The sequence below is a fragment of the Protobothrops mucrosquamatus genome, unplaced genomic scaffold, assembly GCF_001527695.2.
Source record: "Protobothrops mucrosquamatus isolate PMUCROS unplaced genomic scaffold, P.Mucros_1.0 scaffold6, whole genome shotgun sequence".
In the NCBI taxonomy this organism is placed as follows: Eukaryota; Metazoa; Chordata; class Lepidosauria; order Squamata; family Viperidae; genus Protobothrops; species Protobothrops mucrosquamatus.
The window spans coordinates 4,645,030-4,661,867 of record NW_015386393.1 but is presented as its reverse complement, the minus strand read 5'-3'; the positions used below and the strand labels follow the sequence as shown (position 1 = coordinate 4,661,867).

The 16,838-nt window shown below is 41.6% G+C and overlaps 1 protein-coding gene across 2 annotated transcripts in view; it reads left to right on the top strand.

Moving 5' to 3' along the window:
- DOHH (deoxyhypusine hydroxylase) overlaps nucleotides 1–4,924 on the top strand; it is a 10,655-nt gene extending 5,731 nt beyond the window's left edge. For both annotated transcript variants that reach the window (XM_015810016.1, XM_015810017.1), the window contains exons 4-5: nucleotides 204–441; nucleotides 4,376–4,924. In XM_015810016.1, the coding sequence (XP_015665502.1) occupies nucleotides 204–441; nucleotides 4,376–4,692 (555 nt within the window). In that variant the 3' untranslated portion in view covers nucleotides 4,693–4,924. The remainder of the gene's footprint in view (nucleotides 1–203; nucleotides 442–4,375) is intronic.
- The last annotated feature ends 11,914 nt before the right edge of the window (nucleotides 4,925–16,838 follow it).

Here is a 16,838-nt window from a genome sequence, read left to right as displayed (position 1 = left end):
TTTTTTTTTGTATCCTGTATATTGTATTTGTGTTTTTAATATGCTGTGAACCGCCCTGAGTCCTACGGGAGAAGGGCGGTATACAAATTAAATTAACCTTAACCTTAACCTTTACCATTGGCATCCTAGCCCTTGTCTTCTCATGAAGACTTCTAAACCATGGCAAAAACTAGCTTTATCTGTCCATTTGCTCTCCTGTGTAGGTAGCAGAGACGTGTCAGCTGGCTGTGAAGAGGCTGGAATGGTTTCAGGAGCACAAGACAAACTCTGCCGTTAACCCTTACTGCTCTGTGGATCCAGCACCTCCTGCTGAGGAGAAGGATGTGGGGAAGTTGAGGCTCACCCTGCTGGATGAGTCAAGGTCACTCTTTGAGCGCTATCAAGCTATGTTTGCGTTACGAAACATGGGAGGAGAAACTGCTGTCCTGGCCCTTGCTGATGGTAAGCAGCTGACTTTCTAAGCCTGGATCAAGAATCTGGGGCAGAAAATTTTGCTAGGCTGTGATTTTCCTTCAAAGGGTGGAGTGTAGAATCCATTTTCCAATATGCATCATGAATGAATCAAATGCTGAATACCCCTAATTATACTGGGCCATTTGTGAAATTGTTACTTACGTTGGAGATTATGTATCTAAGAGTACAGAGAAGAGCAACAAAGATGATTAGGGGACTGGAGGCTAAAACTTACAAGGAACGGTTGCTGGAATTGGGTATGTCTAATTTAATGAAGAGAAGGACGAGTGGGGACATGATAGCAGTGTTCCAATATCTCAGGGGCTGCCACAAAGAAGAGGGAGTCAAGCTATTTTCCAAAGCATCTGAAGGCAGACAAGAAGCAATGGATGGAAATTAATCAAGGAGAGAAGCAACCTAGAACTAAGGAGAAACTTCCTGACAGTTAGAACAATTAACCAGTGGAACAACCTGCCTCCAGAAGTGGTGAATGCTCCAACACTGGAAATTTTTAAGAAGAGACTGGACAGCTATTTGTCCGAAATGGTGTAGGGTTTCCTGCCTGAGCAGGGGGTTGGACTCGATGACCTCCAAGGTCCCTTCCAACTTTATTACTATTACCTAGCTCTTAGGGTAGTGCTTCCCAAACTTGTGTAAATTACCTAAATAAAAGTGGCTTTTTCTTAGGGTGATGACACATGAACCCATGACCCAATCACAACAGGAATATTTCCTTAAAGCAGTGGTTCTCAACCTTTTCTTCACCATAGACCACCTTTAAATACCCCCTTTTGTGACCATGGACCATGGCCACAGACCACCAAGATTTAACTCGAGATTTTTAAACCATAAGATTTTGTCAAGCCTTTGCAGACCCCCTGTGATGACATTGTGGCCCCACAGGTTGAGAAGCACTGCCTTAAAGTGTTTATGTATGTTGGGTAAAAAGGACTTTCTGGTAAGTGGTTTTGGCTAACGAAGGAAAAAGTTTGAAAACTGAGTCCCTCGGGAGAAGGGCGGGGTATAAATTAAAGTAATAATAATAATAATAATAATAATAATAATAATAATAATAATAATAATAATAAAACCACTTTCTTAGGGCATTTCTTCCCTAGTGCCTAAGCAACTTCTAGAGTCAATGAACCAACATTGTATCAAAATGACAGTATTGAGGATGGGTTTTATATCTTTCCAAGGATGGCTGGGTGACGTTAGGAAGACGCTTTAAATCATAAGAGAGGAAATGGTCTAAGGATGTGCCAACCACAGCAGGCAAACCATTTTTATTCTCTCCCCCTCACCTATTTTATTTGAAATACAAATAATGAACAAGAAATTAATGCTACTAAAAATTCGTTATAGTTTGATGTACAGCGGTACGTGTAATTTGCAAATTATGACCAATTTCAGGAATTTTTGCAGTTAAATGCAGCCTCCCTTAAAGCACATTTGCTGTGCAGATTGAAGCATGTCTGCTCAAATGGATTTTTTTTTTTTTACCCTTCTCTGGCAGGGGACAAGGTACAACTCTGAAGAAGCTCTGTTTGTTCTATGTAGCAGTTATTTTAGGCAGCCCAGTGGTCTTTTCTGCTGTTATCTGGAGTAAGACCTCCCTGAACTCAGCAGGTCCTAATTCCGAGTAAACATGCAGAGGCTTAGTTATTTGGAAGTGTACATGTGATTCTTTATTTGGAATTTCACTTCTGTCCAACATCCTCAAAAATCCATCTTGACCCTATCTGCAGCCCCTGGGGGTATTCCCACTCAGCAGACTTGGCTCCCTACAACCCCTGGGAATCCATAGTCTTGGAAGAGACTATGACTCAGTGACTAAACCTGGACATACTTCAAGACTTCCTCAGTACACCATTCATGGCTCAGACACGGGTTTTCAAGCTCAGTGCAGTTGGCCCATCACCCTTCTATGGGAGATTTGAGAAATAGTCAAAGGGGGTTGTATGCGTAGTACTTACTTCCTCCTTAGATATATATCTATACCTGTGCGACCTTTGGAATTAAAAACTAACACCGTACCATTATTCATTGGCAGAGGATGTTTATGTTTAGTGGGCTTGGGGTTCAGTCCTTGATATCTCCAGCTGAGAGGATCCAACCCCAGCTAATGAAATGGAAGCTGTGGGGATCCTTCCTCTGCCCAGTTGGAGAGGTGGATTTGATTTCTGAGTGAGGAAGCACCTCTCCCTTCAAGGAAAGAACATTCCCCACGATAGGTCACTGGTTATATGCACCCAGGGGCCTGCCTCTAAATAAACACGTGAAAGTTTTTCTTTTCCTGTATCCCTGAGTCGCTGCCATCAGAAAAGCCAATCCTGAGCCATTGTGGTGGAATCTTGATGCTGGGATGCAGGAGGGAGGGGCTCTTCCCCAGGGAGCTGAGAGGCAGGTCAACACTGAGTTCTGGGTTTGCAGAAAGAAGCCCAGAAGAGATCATGCCCTTACAGTACTTATCTGATACAGGCAGTCCTCGACTTATGACCACAATGGAGCCTAAAATTACTATTGCTAAGTGAGACCATTGTTAAATGAGTTTTGCCCCATTTTATGACCTTTCTTGCCACCGTTGGTAAGCAAGTTACTGCAGTTGTTAAGTTAGTAACACAGTTGTAAGGTGAATCTGGCTTCCCTATTGGCTTTGCTTATCAGAAGGTCACAAAAGGTGACCCCGGGACACTGTAATCGTCACAAATATGAGCCGGTTGCCAAGTGTCCAGATTTTGACCATGGAGATGCTGCAATGATCCTACCTGTGGAGGATTTATGGTCATAAATCACTTTTTTTTTTAGTGCCGTTGTAACTTCGAACAGTCACTAAACGAAGTCGAGGACTATGCAAAGTAGGCTTTAAGTCTGGCAAGATTCCTGTGGACAAGCATATTTATTGTTAATATTAAAATCTATATAAATAAAAATGTAAATGTTCGTTTGTTCAAAATCTTAAATCTCCGAAAGTTCTTCACCGATTGCTTTGAAATTTTGACACAACGTTGCATTCGAATACATGCGTGTTTTTATATACCTACTATTATATAGATGTCACACCTGTGACAGGTTAAAACATGCTTTAATGAGCAACGTCGTAGAAGCAACAATCTTGACAGGACCTTTCAAAGGTGAAGATGTCCTCATTCCTCGCATTCCTATGATTCCAACGGATATGCCATTTCAATTTAAGAGATTGCAATTCCCAATTCGATTGGCGTTTGCAATCACCATCAACAAAGCTCAGGGCCCATCTTTAGAATTGTGCAGTTTAGATCTAGACACGGATTGCTTCTCACATGGACAAATTATATGTTGTGTGTTCTAGAGTCGGCAAACCAGACAGTCTCTATATCTGCACAGACAATGGAACAACAAAAAATATTGTATACCCACAAGCATTGTGAAATTAAACATATTACAAACGTGTGCTTTCTCTTTTCTTTCTTTTCCATTTAACCCAGTGTTTGTCAACCTTGGCAGCTTTACGATGTGTGGACTTCAACTCCCAGAATTCTCCAGCTAGCGTTGCTAGCTGGAGAATTTTGGGAGTTGAAGTCCACACATCGTAAAGTTGCCAAGGTTGACAAACACTGGGTTAACCAGACTGAGCCACAGCAACGCGTGGCCGGGTACAGCTAGTAATTAATAAAATGATTAAAATAATATTAAAATTAATAGAGCAATAAAGAAACTACTCTGAGCAATTAAGCATTCTTGGTTCCTTGGGCCTGACATCAACCTTGCCAGGCTCAAGAAGCAAAACACAGGCTGCATAGCTATCAGATGGAACTCAATGCTGATCTGCCTCCCTGGGAAACAGCCCTTCTGCATTCCAGTGTCAGATTCCACCACCTTTATGCTACCAGGCCGGTTCTCTTCTCCCCTCTTAATCCAGGCGACTTCTCTCTTTCTCCAGGCCTCCGGTGCGGCAGTGCCCTCTTCCGCCATGAGATTGCCTATGTGCTGGGCCAGATGCAGCAGGAGGCCAGCATTCCACAGCTGACGGCGTCCTTGGAGGACGTGGCAGAGAACCCCATGGTGCGCCACGAGTGTGCTGAGGCTTTGGGCTCCATCGCTAAGGAGTCCTGCCTGACCACCCTGGAGGCGTTTGCCAAGGATGAAGAGCGGGTAGTCCGGGAGAGCTGCGAGGTGGCGCTGGACATGTACGATTATGAGAACAGCGCTGATTTCCAGTACGCTGACGGTCTGAGCAAGCTGAAGACCCTCAGCTGAAGCAGGACTTCTCTCAGCTGGCCTCCCACACTTTTATTGGCCATCTCAGTGTCATTTGTTGTCTGTGGTTTCCATAAGAGTGCTGGAAGGAGACCGTGTGGACGAAACCTTCATGCGTCAGTCATTAATTTATTTCTTTTTCTTTTTCTCTGCTTGGTGGAAGGGGGATGCCACAGCCATTATTAAGGACTTTGAATTATGTTGATAATGGAAATGTTTTGCAGGAGAAAAAAATCCTTTTCCCATGAAAACTAGTTGCTATTTTTATTAGCTGCCCTTAAAAGAGCTCTTTCTCATCCTGTGGGCTAGCCTTGCACAACTTACAAAGCACCAAGACAAATGAAGCCCACTTCTGTCTCCGGTGAATCATAAGAGTCATAGGGTTGGAAGAGACCTTGGAGGTCTTCTAGTCCAACCCCATCCTAGGCAGAGTCCTTAATCCATGCTGGACAAATGGTTATCAAATCTTTTTTTGAAAACCACCAGCGATGGAGCACTCACAACAGGCAAGCTGTTCCATTGACTACTTGTTCTGTCAGGAAGTTTCTCCTTAATTCCACTGATCCAGTGATTGCAAAAATAAACAGAAACAACGGGGGAGAGAATGCCCGTCAAGTAGCACAATCCCAAACTATGAAGGGCTTTAAAGGTGACAACCGGCACCTTGAATTACACCCAGAAGCACATTGGCAACCAATGCAGTGCACGGATAGTGGTGTTATGTGTGCCAAATAAGCAACAGCCTTTACTACCTGTGGTCTGCACCAGTTGAAGCTTCTGAATCTCTTCAAAGGTATCCCATTTCAGTAATGCTTATTGGATTTCCCCCTATCACAAAGAATAAGACACTAGGTTAGAAGTTGAACTTCCAAATTTAGAGCAAAACTTTTCTGTTCCACTGCAAAAGATAAATATTTTCTCCTGAGATCTACTTGGGCATGGGGCAAAACATCAGGGAATTAAGATCCATGTCTGATCTATTTTAAACTCAGTTCCTGAGGGGATGGAATTTCACTTACAATTACAAGCTGTGAAGGGGTTTTCTTACAATTGATCTATTTGTTCAGACATTAATTTGGAGCCCTGAGTTAATTTACCATTTTAGTAGGGTTTGAATTTATTTTTACTAAGCAAATCGTATGTTCTTTAAATGGGCTAATTCCACACATATAGAGAGGTACCTGATTCTTGAGCCGAATTTCACTTTCTGCCGGTTTTATTCCTTAACTTGACACGCAGACTGCCTAACCTTTGGCAAAGTGCATTTTGCTGCATATAGTCAAAATTGGAATGTGCCCCGTCGGCAGAAGAAATCCAGTACTTTCAGTGAAAGTAGATCTTCAAGATCAAACTAATGGGAACACAGTGGATTTCATCTGTTAGCAGGGCATGGAAAACATGGCCTTTAGCTCCATGACATGTGAGCTGATAAAACTCTTCAAAGAAGGATATAAACTAAATTAATTTCCCACTGGCCTGGAGTGGGATGGATGGATTATGGAAGGTTTTGGGAATTTAGAGGGGTGATTTTGCTCCTTGAATGGAGCAAAACCTTTTTTGCCTGTCAGAGGTGTTTTGTATTTATTGTTGTTTTAAATTTGAAAAGCCATCCAAAGTTGTTTGGTAGCCTATAATTTAGTTGATAAATGCATCGAAGTTTGCTTTGTGCACACTGTACAGATATGCAGACATTCATGGACCATTTATAACAAACAAAGTTAGAAGCCCTCCTGCATCTGATCTATTTGTTCAGACGTTAATTTGGAGCCCTGAGTTAAGCCCTCACAACCAGACAATTTTGAAGTAAGGGAAGAGCTCGGTGGGGAAAATAAAATAAGAGAAAGCAATGTGTCTAACCCCTTATGTGTGTGAGACAGAAAAATTCAAGATGGCTGCTGCAACCATACGATCAAAGCCACCATCTTGATTTTTAATGCCCCTGTCACAACCCAATTCTCATATTGGTGGTGCCCTGAACAATCTGAACTTGTGTTCCTGAGATTGAGTAGCAAAACTGCTAATGTTTAAAACTTTAATATATATTGGGGGGTTAGATTTTTTATATATATCCCACATTTCTTATTTTTATAAATAACACAAGGCATCAAACACACATAATACGTCTTCTTCCTATTTTTCCCACAACAACAACCCTGTGTGGTCAGTTGGGCTGAGAGAGTAATTGGCCCAAGGTCACCCAGCTGGTTTTCATGCCTAAGGCAGGATTAGAACTCACATTCTGGATTCTAGCTTGGTGCCTAACCATTAGACTAAACTGGCTCTATTTATTTATATTTTTGCACAAAAGTGTGGCAAAGTTAATGCACAACAAAATTCATTCTTTTCCAGTCTAATGATGACAGTGTGTCACTGACCATGTCCAATCCTGCCTAAAGTACAAGTAATTAATTAACTGCACCCTTTGACCTATAATGCTTCTGAGGACTGCATTTTATTTTTTAACAGGCGAGGAGAAAGATAGTAAATTGGATTTGCTTCAGTGGGAGGTACCTGATGAAAGAAACTAAAAACAGAAGTATGGACAGTTTGTTCTAAAGAATAATTGCTGTTTCTGTTTGGGACTGAGTAAGAGACGCTGGAACAGATTGAGAGGCCTAAGGGGTGGAGTCTGAGAGATAAAGGGGAAGTTGGAATGGAACTCTGGAAGTTTGAGGAGTGTGGTCTAAAATGTTGGGGAGGAGCCAAAATAGAATAATTTAGGACAGTAGTTCCCCAGGCAAGATTGGCCAAGGAATTCTGGGAGTTGAAGTCCATACATCTTAAAGTTGCTGAGGTTGAGAAATATGATTTAGGTACAGGGGTAGGCAACCTTGGCTCTTTTATGACTCGTGGACTTCAACTCCCAGAATTCCTGAGCCAGCCATGCTGGCTCAGGAATTCTGGGAGTTGAAGTCCACGAGTCATAAAAGAGTCAAAGTTGCTTACCCCTTAGGACAGGGGTGTCAAACTCAATTTCACTGAGGGCCGCATCAGCATTGCGGTTGCCCTGGGGGAGCTGAGTGGGTGTGGCCAGAGTGGGTGCAGCCTACTGGGTGGGCGTGGATGGAGTGGGTGTGCCCTACTGGGTGGGCGTGGCCAGTTCTATATCATTCGCATCAAGGGTGCCTATGGGGGCCTGGCAGGAGTGGGACAGATCTGAGGGTCTCTGGCAGAAGGGGGTGGGACCGGGGCAAGTGCCAAGGCATGGTCCACCGGGGCAAGTGCCAAGATGGCCACCACAAAATTGTACATTGGCTCCCGGCCGGCCTGAACCAGGGCCAAGGCAGCGGGGGCTGTTCCCTCACTGTTTCCAGGATGGCTTCGCGGGCTATATGAAACCACTTCGCGGGCCGCATCCAGCTCCCGGGCCTTGTGTTTGACATGTCTGCCTTAGGATATACTATAATCTGGCCCATGTTACTTGAAATAGCATCAGAATGTTCAATGACTGTTAGATTTTAAAGCACCAAGAACTGCCAAACTGATTCAGTCTGTCTTTTGACCCCATTAGTTTAATTTCTTCATTAAATTTGAAGCTTCCTTGTCTCCTGTAAAGTTGAAAAACATCACAGGTCAAATACAGCTATAGCAAATCCACTTTTCAGTCCCTGTGTTGCCTCTGGCTGATCCTTGGGGGGGGAGGGGGGGAGAATGAGAAATGAAGGAAAATAGAGGACTTTCTCCTGTTCATCTTCTGCATTCATTGGATGTTTTTGCTACCTTTCAGAATTTCAAAACTACAAGCGTTCATGCAAATTATATTTTCTTCACATTTTCCTGCAACAACCAGACTTCACTGCAATGAGGAACTGGGCTTTTACGTTTTCATTTCCTTGATTATGAATATCCTGTTTTTCAGATTCAGTTTTATATTTTCAGAAGTCTTTGTTTTCCAGGCTCTTTTAAATGTAAAAAGAAACTAATGTACCTGAAATATCTGTATGGTCACCCACCTTAACACCAAAACTCTAGACAGTTTACAACAGGTAGTCCTCAACTTACAACCATAATGGAAAGGCTACTGGTCTGAACACCACTAAGAAAAGAAATTTCAGCTTCTTTCCCTCTAATAAAATGACATTCTTCTTTAATTTATCCTTTGACATGCTTATACAATCACTTAAATATGAGCCAGCAGAGTGCTAGGCTGCATTAACAGAGGGATAGAATCAAGATCACGTGAAGTATTAATACCACTCTACAATGCCTTGGTAAGGCAACACTTGGAATACTGCATCCAGTTTTGGTCACCACGATGTAAAAAAGATGTTGAGACTCTAGAAAGAGTACAGAGAAGAGCAACAAAGATGATTAGGGGACTGGAGGCCAAAGCATATAAGGAACGGCTGCTGGAATTGGGTATGTCTAGTTTAATGAAGAGAAGGACGAGGGGGGACATGATAGCAGTGTTCCAGTATCTCAGGGGCTGCCACAAAGAAGAGGGAGTCAAGCTAGTCTCCAAAGCACCTGAAGGCAGGACAAGAAGCAACGGATGGAAACTAATCAAGGAGAGAAGCAACCTAGAATTAAGGAGAAATTTTCTGACAAAATTAATCAGTGGAACTACCTGCCTCCAGAAGCTGTGCATGCTCCATCACTGGAAGTTTTTAAGAAGAGACTGGACAGCCATTTGTCTGAAATGGTATAGGGTTTCCTGCCTGAGCAGGGGGTTGGACTAGATGACCTCCAGGGTCCCTTCTAACATCATCATCATCATTATTATTATTTCCAAGAATTTTATCATTTCTCCTCTTGATATTAAGGAAATGCCCTCTGCATATACGCAAGGAAGATCTGATTTGATTTTGCATAGGAAGTCTTAATATACTGTCCCCCCTCCCTTCAGACCTTTCTCCAAATAAAAAATTATCCTTGATGGCTCAATCAGCATATTTTTAATCTCTGACACCTCGGTTGTTTTTTCTCATTTGTCTCCTGATGTTTAAGCCACTCTGGATGTTCTGCCATCCCCAGGTGTCACATGCCTTTCCATTGATCTAATTCTAACTGGTAATACATTTTTCTCATATCAAGGCACGGCAGCTTGGTATCAGTTTCATAAAGCCTTAATGAGGAGTCATTATCAAGTGCCCTCTGGTTCCAAGTCCATACTCCAAGTTGCAAGGAAAATAAACCATCCCCTCCTTCTAAAGTAGTAGTAACAAAGGTGCCCAGGCAAGGAATACATGATTATACTCCACACAAGGCTTCCAGGCTGAAAAAAATGACAATGAACTTGTTCTTCTATTTGACAGTGTTTGTAGGAGTTGTCTTCACTCCTTGTTCTCATGGCCAAGGTATGGAACAGCATTGCTTTCTGGGGAAAACGCAAATGGGTGGGAAAATCTGAGGGTCATGCTGGGAAGGATTTGGGGGCAGCTATGTAAGGCCCCATTTGTGTCGGTAACCTTGTGTAAAATTTGTATTAATTTATATACAGGTCTTAGAAGCCGCTTCAATCAGCTAGCTCTGAGAGGCATGCAGTTCCTCAAAAATGTAATTTTGGATTAAAAACAAATGTGCCAGTCAAATTTTAAAACAAATCATATATTTAATTGCAATTATCAAACGGAATTCCATCCAATTCAATAAAAACCAATTCATCAGCTGGAGAGATGGTCATAAAAACCCTTGGTTTGCTAAAATAACCATGTCTTATTGTATGCAGTTGTCTTATAAAGCTGTTGTTTTAGAATGATTCTTAAAATTGAAACAGGAAAAAGCACAACTGAAGCTACTATATTAGATTAAAAACTGGCCTTAAATATTTTTTAAAAAAACTTAAACGGCTCTTTAGAGCTTACAGAGTTGACGGTTTTTATAGAGCTGGAAATCCTTGAGAAATCAGAAGGGATTGGATTGTTTTCACAGAATGTCAAATTGGTTGAAAAATTATTCCAATAAAACAGTTGAACAGTAAAAAATGACAATATCACAGGAATGCAAAAGATGACTTTCATCCAGTAGATTTTAGATTATTACATTAATCATTACATTATTAAATACAGTGATTATTTGCAACAAAGATGTAATGATTGTCTATTACCCCATCCAAGTTCCTAGATAATTACTCTGATTTTATATTCTCTTCACTATATGTAAATAAAATTAAATAAAGATTAATTTAAAGAGAACAGAAGCCTTCAAACAGGATACAGTTCCCATATCACATTTTCAAGTAACATGGCTGACCCATTTCCACATTTTGTGAATAAATCTTTAATTAATGTAATCATTTAAAATGATTAAACTCTGGGAAAATTGATAGCAAAAAAGAAATTCAATTTGAATACCAGTTACAGCCTTTGGAGACAACTGGTGTTAAACTTTCCAACTTTTGAAGAGATCGCTGACCTGCAAAGCTCCAGAATCAGTCAGTGTTTCTCAACCTTGACAATTTTAAGGCATGTGGACTTCAACTCCCAGAATTCCACAGCCAGCATTGCTGGCTGTGGAATTCTGGGAGTTGAAGTCCACATGCCTTAAAATTGTCAAGGTTGAGAAACACTGCAAGATGGTCATTAGATTACAACAGCCAGAGAAGGCTGTGGGCAGAAGGAGCACACAATTATTTCTTGTGTACCATTTATGTTAGCCCTTTGAGGTAGTCCAGGCAAGAAGCACAACAAGGAATACTAGTTTACTAGAATATTAGAATACAACTATGAAGGGGCTGGGAGGTTTAGAAATAGGACATATAAATGAATCAAAGGCTACTTCTTTACTCCAACTTTTTATTTTTATTCAAAAAGTTAAAATACAAACTCCAAAACAAAACAAAAAAAGAATATTTTCCAAAAACAAAACACAATTGGACAAAGACATTAAAATGGTTTAATGGGCATTAAAAATGAAAAACAAAGACACATAGACATATATTATTCCCCCTAGTTGAATACAGATAAATATGTTGCAACGATAATAGCTTTTTCCCCTTGCAGACCAGCCTCAGAATATTTAAACTTCTATGTCTATTTGCAATCAGTTCGACCTGATGCATCTGTCTTTATCTTTGTTGCTGGCTTACCTGTGAACTATTGTAAATGTATAGTAGATAGATGTATCAGGTCAAACTAACTCTGTTTTTATTGTAGGGTTACATTAACAGAATCTTGCAATCTTGAAAGTATTTCTCCCTTCCTCTCCTATTATTCTTCAGAAAACTAGAGAGGGCCCCTACAGAAATGCTTCCTACACACCCCTGGGCTGAGGTCTCTTTATTTGCAGGTTGTCCAGTGTACGGCTCTTCTCCCTGTCTCCCAAAGTCATTCCCTCATGCCATTACAATTTGTGGTCATTTCTGAAATTTGGATCATGGTCGTTCCTGCTCTCGTTATCTCTCATCTAGATTACTGCAATACCCTTGAAGGCTATTTGTAAACTTCAACTGATGCAGCATATAGCAGCTTGCATAATTTTCAGATTTGTTAACATAACCGCATAGCAACAGGAGCTGCACTGACTACTGGTCGCTTCAAGGAACAATCAGTGAGGGGGGATAATAATAACAACAACAACAACAGTAATAATAATAAAGTTGGAAGGGACCCTGGAGGTCATCTAGTCCAACCCCCTGCTCAGGCAGGAAACCCTATACCATTTCGGACAAATGGCTGTCCAGTCTCTTCTTAAAAACTTCCAGTGTTGGAGCATTCGCCACTTCTGGAGGCGGGTTGTTCCACTGGTTAATTGTTCTTTTTATATATATATATATATTTTATTTTTCAAACAAACAAAATACACAACACACAATACATTTATTAACAATTATTTACATTACTTCTCTTACTTTTTTATTCCTTAATTCTAACCAGCTATAATACATGTCCCATACATCGTGAAATTCAGTACTTTCTTTGTCCTTCATTTCTAGAGTTAGTTTGTTCATTTCTGCACAGTCTAAAATCTTTCCTATAATCTTTGCGCTTGTTGGTATGTTTTCATTTTTCCAATGTTGCGCATAAGTAATACGTGCCGCCGTTATAATATGTATTATGATGTATTGAAGACGCTTTTCAATTTTTAAATTAATTATACCTAGTAAAAATATTTCAGGCTTGAATTCAGTTTGTTGTCTTGTTATTTCCAATATCCACTGGTTAATTGTTCTAACTGTCAGGAAGTTTCTCCTTAGTTCATAGACCTACGTTGCTTAGATCAGTGTTTCACAAGATTGGCAATGTTGAGAAGTATGGACTTCAATTTGTAGAATTCCTGTCCAATAGCATTAGGAAGGGGAGGTCTTCTGAAGGTCCCTCTGCCAAGAGAAAGCAATCTTTGGAAATTGTGTGGTTGAGCCTTCTCAGTGATGGCCCTATTCTATGGCACAGTTGTGTCTGTATATCTGCACCATGCTTTTCTCCTAAGATTTTCAAAGAGCTTTAAAAATCTGGGTCTGGGTCTTAAGGAAGGCTTTTGGGGGGGGGAGTGAATTTAGTAGATTATACTGCTATCTAAGCCTGCTGCTGGAAATTGAGGAGCATTGCTTTTACTGGGTTGTGTTAATCTCACCTCCCTTTTTTTCCCCTTCAGAATTGTTATGATTGGAGAAGGGAGGGAGGGAGGGAGGGAGGGAAGGGGGGAGCAGGGGAGGGAGGGAGGGAGGGAAGGAAGGGGGAGAGCGAGGGAAGGAAGGAAGGAAGGAAGGAAGGAAGGAAATCCGAATGCCCTCCATGAATTCTAGAAGCAACCTGCTTAGAAAAAAAAAACTGTGTAAATTCATATAGTCCATTTCAGTCTATTCTAGTAAATATTCCTGTTTTGGCACATACAAGGAATTATTTTATTAACATCTTACAATGTGTTCCTTGTTCTGGAGCACTTCAGATGGCAAACCAAGTTACCATTGCTAGATGTGTGCACATGAACATAAGTAGGCATCAAAAATATCAGGATGGCAGCTGTTGACAGGATCAAAGCTCCATATTTGTTTTATGCATAAAAATGGGCAGGGCTTTGATTATAGTGCTGCATTTTGATTCTTTTGACCCTACTGTGCACTCTTGGAAGTAAAAAAGGGGATGAAAGCCAGCAGAATGTACTAAGGATGATAGGGAAAAGGATCTGATCTGTCCTCTAGTCTTTTGTCCAATCTGAAAGCAGCATTTTGACACAGATACAGCTGGTCCTTGCCTTATGTTGCTTAACAACTGTTTGACATTCTGACAGGCATTTATGTCTGTTCGCAGTGCCCTGTGGTCAATATGACCACATTTTATGACAGTTCTGATGAAAATTGCCCTTTATTTTCAATTTCCGGCAAAATCACACCCTTAGCAAACCGTGGATTCACTTAATACCCATGGCGTTTGCTTAACAGTCACCGCAAAATGAGTCCACAATCAGGTCAGACACATGTCACTTTATGACTGTCATGAGTTATGACCATGATGGGCAGGCTCCATTACGGTCAAAACTCAAGGACTATCTGTTGTATCACACCTACTTCGGTCAACATACAATGTTTTCACCGAACATCCAGAAGCAAAAAAAATCAGATTGGTGCAGCCACATAACTTGTTTGACAAGAAAGGAACAATAGGCCCAAAGAAATCAAGATACACAGACAATAGAAAGAATTGTGTTCCAACTGCATTCCCCATGGGGAAAAAAACCACCTGTTAATTAACTCCAGTTAAATAATGCCCTCTGAAACATCTACAACCCCAGATTGGCCCTGCGGGTGAAGCACTGAAGACCCGTAAGTGCTCCAGTGCGTGGCCCCTGTCAGTTGTTAATCACTACAACCCTGACTCCATGCAACTTTCCTCCCTGTTCAATGGGAAACACACTCTGAACACGAACAATGGTGGTTTATCTATTGTTATATTATAGCAGTGGTTCTCAACCTGTGGGTCGGGACTCCATTTGGGGTCGATCGACCATTTCACGGGGGTCGCCAAGCAAGGCTGTCCGCCATTTTTTTTGTCCGCCATTTTTTTGTCCGCCATTTTTTCCCCCTTTTCCGGCGGGTGCCTTACCTCCCTTGGGCTGGGCCAGCTGGTGGTCGGCCTGCTCCGTCTCTGCTGCTTGCCAGCTACGCCTCGGCCGGTGCAGGGGGCAGAACCACGCATGTGCAGTGCTCCCAGGCAGGGAAAGTCCTCAACTTACGACCAGTTGGGTAGTCCTCGACTTACGACCGGTTTAGTCCTCGACTTACGACCGGTTTAGTCCTCGACTTACGACCGGTTGGGGTCGCGGCATTAAAAAGGTTGAGAACCACTGTATTATAGCATCCAGCACTAAGCCCTTAGTCAAATTTTTGGGCTACCACAATTGGAGTGCAAATCTCCCAGGAGCCATAGATGGCAGCAATGAGATACAAACCCTCTTTGTTGCCATCTACTGGTCATACATATCTTTGCAGGCTGGATTTGGGAGCCCTCAATTATTGCAAAGACCTAAAAAGGGAGTCTGATGGAGTAATTGGACTGTAAGGGTAATTCAAATCTTTTTTGTATTGACTCTGGCAGGCCTTGTGAAAGAAACAACCAATGGCTCAACTGCTTTGCAACCCTGGCTGGTGGGATTAACTGCTGTTATGGTCTTCTTGTTTGTGATGTTTGTGGCAAACCTCATCAATCGAATATTTTTCTTCCAAAAGTATGTCTTTTCTAGATCTCTTTCTTTAGGTTTTAAGGTCCCACTTAACACATAACTGGGACAACCATTGATTGACTGATTATTGTGCCTTCAAATTAGCACCAGCTCTTAGCAATCACATTGATAGACCTTCTCCAGAAAGATCTGTCCCCAACCAGGTTTTTCAGAACGTCTAATGCTGTGCCCATCAACTTTGTAACTGAGTCCATCCACTTTGCACCCATGGGGAGGGGAGGGGAGGGGTGTGTGTGTGTCAAAAAAAAAAGCTAAGATGGGAATTATAACAATATAATTGTACCCCACCATTTGGTAACGATACGAAAAAGCAGTCACTTTCACATAATCGCCCTTCTCAGTTACACAATTAAACCATTTTGCAGATTTGCTCAAAACATTGACCAACAAACTAATCAAAGGGGCCAAATTTACACAATAAATCTAAGCTGTCCCAAGGCTCTCAACCATCTCTAATCAAAGTTAGAACTAATCAAGTTGAGAGCATTGTATGGATGAAGGTCACTAGGTTTCCCTCTGATTAGTGTTATTGTGTGATTGTATCTCTCTTTGTGTGTTTAAGGTGTGGCACAATGAGGGTCTTATATTTCAAGGGGGGGGTTCTATCCTGCCTTTTCATCCTCCCCTAATTCTTCATTAACCCCTTTTGCAGAAAGAATGATAAGGACCAGATGGAGACCATAGAGACCATGCGCAGGTAAATATTACTGTTTCAATAGATTTTTAAAAGGCATTTTATGTCTCGGGTTTCTAGTGGTGGAGCTGGTCAACATGGTTATTCATGCTCCTCCCACCCAATCATGGGCACATAGAGGTAATCCTTTACTTACAACCATTTATTTAGTGATCAAAGTTACAATGGCACTGAAAAAAGTGACTTATGACAAGTCCTCACACTTACGACTGTTGTAGTGTCCCCTATGGTCATGTGATCAAAATTTTGGCGCTTGGCAACAGGCACAATAGTTGCGCCGATCCGGAATCACAACTGCCATTTGAGACCTTCCCAGCTGGCTTCTAACAAGCAAAGTCAATGGGGGAAGCTGGATTTGCTTAACAACCATGTGATTCACTTAACAACCGGGGTGATTCACTTAAACTGTGGCAAAAAAAACCCCATAAAATTGGACATGGCTCACTTAACAACTGCCTTACTTGGAAATGGAAGTTCTGATTCCAATTGTGGTCGTACGTCGGGGACTACCTGTAAGGCTCTGGCTGCTTTCATCAAAATGTGCTGCAGGGTTTGATACCCTCTCCCTTCTTCTCCAACATCTACATCAGTTTTTCTCAAACTTGGCAACCAGAAGATGGGTGGACAACTTAAGATATGTTTGTATCTGTTTCAATGTACTTTGATGTTAATTGTTTGGGTTGGCATTTTGATTAGTTCCCTTACCGTATTTCTGTTTATTGGTGTTATTCTTACATTGTGAACAAAGTCACCTTGCAATCAGGAGGGGCCGAAACATGCGGAAGAAGCCTTCATCCTGCAGTGGATAGACAGACAATGGCTGAAATGATGAGGA